The sequence below is a fragment of the Eublepharis macularius genome, chromosome 4, assembly GCF_028583425.1.
Source record: "Eublepharis macularius isolate TG4126 chromosome 4, MPM_Emac_v1.0, whole genome shotgun sequence".
Lineage (NCBI taxonomy): Eukaryota > Metazoa > Chordata > Lepidosauria > Squamata > Eublepharidae > Eublepharis > Eublepharis macularius.
In genome coordinates, this window is record NC_072793.1 from 72535516 (window position 1) to 72541450 (window position 5935).

At 59.1% G+C, this 5935-nt stretch overlaps 1 protein-coding gene across 1 annotated transcript; it reads left to right on the forward strand.

Moving 5' to 3' along the window:
* Nucleotides 1-562: 562 nt before the first annotated feature.
* Nucleotides 563-1963, forward strand: LOC129327597 (uncharacterized). Its single transcript, XM_054976353.1, has 2 exons — nucleotides 563-1120; nucleotides 1253-1963. The coding sequence occupies exons 1-2, from the start codon at nucleotides 563-565 to the stop codon at nucleotides 1961-1963; spliced, it is 1269 nt and encodes a 422-aa protein (XP_054832328.1).
* The last annotated feature ends 3972 nt before the right edge of the window (nucleotides 1964-5935 follow it).

Below are 5935 nucleotides of genomic sequence, written 5' to 3' on the forward strand. Positions count from 1 at the left end.
CTCCTGACCTCATCAGGCAGGCTGTTCCATAGGGTAGGGGCCACCACAGAGAAGGCTCGTGTACGGGCTGCAGTTGATTTTGCCCATGTGCAGGCTGGCACCTGCAAGAGACCCTGGCCGATTCCAGACGGCCAGAAATAGCGTTTTGCCCGCGCTATTAATCGCTTACCGGCCACGCGGGTATTTTCGCCTCCATCCGACTTGTCCCGTCTTCATCCGTCTTCATCCGTTCTGAGCCATGCCGTTCCGCCTCCGCATGTTCGCATGGCCAAGAGAGGGACCCAGGGATTGGTTCTCTTCTCCCCGGCACAACTGACGTGGGGGGCCTTCATTTGTTCGCGTCTCGAAGTTTTTTTTTTATTTCTTTCCCCCCGTTTTGCGCAAACGCGCAAACGCGCACATGCGCGAAGCCGCGGCATCGACGATGCGGTCAATGATTGGTCCGGGAGATTCTCACGAAGTACATTGGTCGATGGTTCCACTCTAGATTCTCAATTGCTAATCTGGTACGTGCTGACTGTTGGACCCTGAAATGGCGCCCGGGAGAGAGCTTTTACTCGTGATGGCGCAAGTGGTGATTCTCCTGCTGCAGAACACGGTCACACTTTGCCATGCGCATCTGCGGCACATTCTGAGGCACAGAAGGGCTGCCCAGCTGATTTTCCACAGCGAAAGATTGGGTGCAGCTTCACGTAGGTCAACTTTGCGAGGGATCCGTCTGCGGCAGCGATGGTATGTGCTGGCGGACACCAGAGAGCACAGAGACTGCTGGGTATACCCCCGGAGCCAGGACTGGTGGGAGCGCATAGCCCTGCGTGTATGGGACGACACCCATTGGATTCAGTGTTTCCGGATGACCAGGGGGACCTTCAATGAGCTGGTGGATGCCCTGAGGCCGACCCTGGCACGCCAGTCCACCAACATGCGTGAGCCCGTGTCCGTGGAGAAGAGGGTGGCGGTGACGTTGTGGTGCCTTGCCACTGGGGCATGCTACCGCGTTGCAGCGGATCACTTCGGCCTGGGGCTGTCCACCGTTTCGGATGCTGTGCTGGAGGTCTGCTTCGCAATTGAGAAACAGCTACTCTCGAAGACAGTGTGTCTCGGGGACGAGGTCGGGAAGGTGAGTGATGGCTGCAGGAGGGGCAGGCGGTTTGGGCAGGCTGGAACAAAGGTGGTTTGTGTTGTTCTCCGTGTCCCCGATGTTGCGCGACTGCGCATTTCCAATCATGCGTGTTTCTGGTCTCTGTTTCAGATAATGGATGGGTTTGCAGCGCTGGGGTTCCCTCATTGTGTTGGGGCGATTGATGGCACTCACATCCGCATCGGTCAGCCCCGTGGGAAGCCGGACCAATATGGTAACCGAAAGAACTACTCCTCCATCTTGCTGCAGGGTACAGTCGATCACACCGGCCGTTTTGTCGATGCAGAGGTGGGTTGGAGTGGCAAGAACCACGACGCCTTCGTCTTCCGCAACTCGGCTCTCTGTGCTGCAATGGACAATGGGGCTTTTGTGCCTGGGAATCCCTCCCTGACAGTGAATGGTGTTTCAGTGCCACCGCTGATGATCTCGGATGGTGCTTATCCAATGCGCCGGTGGTTGATGAAGCCGTACGGAAAATTTGCTGTCACACCACAACAGAAATACTTCGACCGCTGCCTGGCACGGGCCAGGAACCGGGTGGAATGCAGTTTTGGTCGTCTGAAGGGACGCTGGCAGTGCCTCCTCCATCGGCTGAAGGCCAGAGAGGAGAACGTGGTGACCATTGTTACCGCGTGTGTGATCCTGCACAACTTGTGCGAGGCCAAGGGACATGCAGTGCTCGGGTCACTGACGGATCCCACGCCCTTGACAATGCCCGGGGATGGACTGGAGTATGGGGAGAACGACAGGGGGATGCTTGATGAGGGGAAGAGGGTTCGTGACGCGATGGCTGAATTCATGTATTCAAGATGCGGACGGTGATGCCCTGGCTTTCTTTGGGGGGAGGGAAAACTCATATCCCCAAAGTGCCAATATTGCAAGGAAAAGTTTGTCCTGCCAATAAATGCTTGTTATTGCACTCGAACAGTTTTCGTTTTCCTTGTCCGTTCCTGGGTGCGGGGGGGGGAATGCAGACCCGGCAGGTTTTGGTATTGCCGCATTTGCGCACTACGTGGCAACCATCTGCAACTGCGCAATAGCAGCCGAATGCGCAGTCCGTGCCACCGCACGTTTTCTGGTGGCCCCCGCCATGACCGCTCCTGCTTTGGGGGCAGTGTTAGGGGGTGGCTTTATGCGGGTCACCGGCACATCTAAGCCGGTGACTACAGAAAGTGGCAAAGCCGTGTCAGTTACCCCCTTCTCAGAGTCGCTTGAGTGTTCTGCTTTGCGGAGATGCGCAAATGCGGTGATACACTCATGTTGGCAACCCTTGGGTGAACACTCTCGGGGAGTGTGGGGGTGATCGGGAAAACATTAACGAGAAATACTGTGGGCTGCTGCACTATGGGGGGGCGCTGCCGCGGCCCTCGGTGGACGGGAATGCTGGGTGGCCGGCAGCAGCTGCCCGGCTAAGCGGGGCAACGGGTGCCTGCACGGATTGCCGCTTCTAAAGTTGCGCATGCGCAGTCGCGCTTTCGCGCGTTAGCGCATATCCTTACACTCGCAGCTGAAAAAATGGCCGCCAGTAAGGGCCGCTACTGGCGGGATCTGGAGGTCGAGGCCCTGCTTGACCTCCTTCTGCAGAGTGGGCGTGCCAGCCGCATAATGGGCAGCCACCACCTGCCCACAAAGGCCATTTTCGCCAGGGTTGCCCGACAGCTGGCTGCGAAGGGTTGGCCCAGGACCGCGGACCAGTGCAGGTCCAAGTTCAAGCGGGTCAAGGCCGACTTCTTTGCAGCCATGGAGCAGTGGCAGGGCATCCCTAGAATGAGCGCCAGGCCGCCGTTCTTTGCGGACATGCGACGGCTCTGGGAGGTGGCTGGCAGGCCTAGCTGGGAGGACCGGAGGCAGGCAGGTAGGTGGAAGGGGGGTGGTGAATTGATCTCGGCCTGGTTGCAGTCTTGCCCTCCCGTTGGCGTTCTTTGCCCTGCCACAGATTAGGGTATCAGTGGTGCTCTGTTGAGGCCCCCAGCACTGCCATCAATCCCCGGTGGCCATTCCTGAGAGGCCAATGATGCCCAGGTTGCAGGCAGACTTCCAGGTGGCACGCAGACAAAGTCACAAGCCCTCCCCCCCCTGTCTGCCACAGCGGCCCTGTGAAGAGTGCTCCAAAGAGTGTTTTTTTAAGAAATAGCTGCCCCAGGGTCAAGTAGTTCTTATCTCTAGTAAGCGTTTTTGGGATTGCACCTGCAGTACTGTGCCCACATACTTGGAATTAGGACCCATTGAACGCAGTAAGCCTTGTGCAAAAATGCACACAACTGCAGTCTGAAGACAAGGTCACAACCCCCCCCTCCCGCGTCTGCCACAGCGACAGGGTGCCTTGAGAGGCGGAACACCATTGTGCCACTGCATGCCAGCTGGGCACCAGAGATACCAACAACCCGCCCCAATCTCTTGCAGCTGCGATGAGGGCGAGGGCACGCCCCAGAACTGCGGGGCAGCCCGAGGAGGCGGCAGAGGCAGAGGAGGAGGAGGCAGGAGAAGCCGTGGAGGAGGAGGCTGGTGAGCGTGGGCCCAGGATCCACGAGGAAGAGGCGGAAACTACGGAGGAGGCGCACGGAGGTGAGAGGTGCAGCAAACATGAAGGCAGTGAGTGCTGCCAGGTTGAGGGGGGTGGGGTCTCTGGCCCGTTCACTGATCCATCACGCCCCAATCTCTTGCAGCAGGGCAGGGGGAGCAAGGGATTCCGCCAGCCGAGCCACCAGCAGGCGAGGAGGAGGCACAGGAATGGGAGGCGCCACCTCCACAGGGAGAGGAGTGGCTGGTGGAGGTGGAGTTGGAGGAACCCGCAGGTGAGCGGTGAGCGGTCGTGCCGACATCGCCGCAGCTGTCCCGCGGCACGGCACAGTGCTGCGGCAAAACGTGCGCCAAGATGGGGTGGTGGGGGTTGAATGGGGGGAAAGGAAAGAAAAGTGTGTGTGGTGTGATGGTTCGGGCCCACGTTCTCACCCTCACATTGCCCCCTTTCCCGTCTTGAGTGCAGATGCACGGGGGCGCGAAGGCCGTGGTGTTCCCGAGGAAGCACTGGAGGGGGCGGCCAGGGGCTCTTTCGTTGCCGGGCAGAGCGGGCAACCACCTTCCGCCGCGAGGTGGCCGGCAGAAGAACCGGGTAAGAGCAGCTCCCGGCGCACCCTCCAGCCACCTACGCAGCACCAGAAATGGCCGTAATGTGCATTGTGCGCATTTGTGCGCAGCTGGTGTGGACCAACTGTTCTTATGTGCTGTTAACAACAACATATGTTTCAAATCTATTTATTTAAACGAAAGAACACTAGAGTACAGAGGCCCGTCCCCAATGCTGGATTAACAGCTGTTACCATCTTCTCGCCGTCCACAGTGTTGGCCCCTGGCGAGGGGACTCCCGCCACCATGGAGGAGCCAACGACGAGCCGAGCGGCGGCCCGTGCACCGGCTTCCCAAGAGGGGGACGGCACCATCCTTGAAGCCATCAAGGGCCTGGAGGGGCGGATGATGCTCTCCCGTGAGTGAGTCCATGACTGCCTTTCAGGGAGGCCTGAACTCACACTGAGGCAGTCCTCACCTCTACCACCGAGCGACAGAGAATTCCGCACGCAGCTCTCCCCAAACCCCTGTGGTGTTGAAGGAGCAGCCACAGGCTGGCAGGTTCCTCCCGTCATCTGCCAACTCCACTTGTGTTGACAAGGGACAGACCGCTCCCTGACAGTGTGTGGCTTTATTAACCACTGGAGAACAAATTAGACACGTGGCTGCATTTGTCCATGTCCCTGGCTTGTTTGCAATCTTAGGTTTTCCCCGGCTCCCATTTCAATTGAAATACCCCCCCCCCCCGGGGATGGGAGGCCTTCACCTGTGAAGAGAGGGGCAAGGAATTCCAGGCATGATGGGGATGTGGGGGGGGATGCGTGAGAGTCCCAGGCATAAGAGGCAGTGATGGACTCTGGCGGGAACAAAGGACAGCAAGGGAGAATGGCCGGGAGTTCCAGGCATCAGGGGGAGTGGGGAGCGTGGGAGGGAGGCCAACACATGAGGGGCTGTGAGGAGAACGGTGGGAAGTTCCAGACGTGAGGGGCAGAGAGGGGCACGTGCAAGAGTCCCAGGCAGATAAGGGAGTGAGATTTGAACCGCAGCATATCTTTGTTTTGTCCACAGTGAACACGCTGCAGGGCAGGATGGACACGGTCGAGCGCCTCCTGCTCTACCAGGGACGGAAACACCGGGCACTCGAGAGACGTGTGCGGGCCTTGGAGGGACAACTGTCCGCAATACTGCCAGCGGCCACCAAGCACTGATGGGACTTTGGGGGGGCGGGAGGTTTCTGTTAATGTTGAGTTCACTAAAAGTTAAAGTTGAAAACATCGGTTTGAGTGTCCGTGTTTTCTCGATAGGTGGCGGTGTGTCTGGGGTGGTGGGGCTTTGCGGTGTTCTGTCCGGGGGGGGGGCTGGGGAAAGGTTGGGCAGAGCTAAGGGAAAGGGCAAGACTCGTCTACAGGGTTAGCCGATCCCTGGACCTGCCCACACAGGACCGCTTGGGGACACCCTGCCTTGGCTGAGGACGGGGGGAAGGTGGTCGGATGATCGCCCCCTCATCCACCTCCCCCTCATTCAGCGCTGGAGCTGTGGGGGCATTGGATTCAACCACCAGGGGCGGCCGCTCTGGAGCTGCTGCTAGCGGTTGCTGCATCCGGAGCATGGCCTGTCCAAGTGTTTGCAGCGTGCTGACGGCGGCACGCATCACCTCCAGGTTCTGGCCCCAAGCATTCTGAAACATCGCCTGCTCCTGACGGGTCACCTCCATGAACTCTTGGCGCC

Excerpts from the sequence above, each read along its gene's own strand:
- LOC129327597 (XM_054976353.1), top strand. The coding sequence starts at position 563 with ATGGCGCAAGTGGTGATTCTCCTGCTGCAGAACACGGTCACACTTTGC. Across the intron at positions 1,121-1,252 it reads TCGGGGACGAGGTCGGGAAG|ATAATGGATGGGTTTGCAGC; the intron begins GTGAGTGATGGC and ends TCTCTGTTTCAG.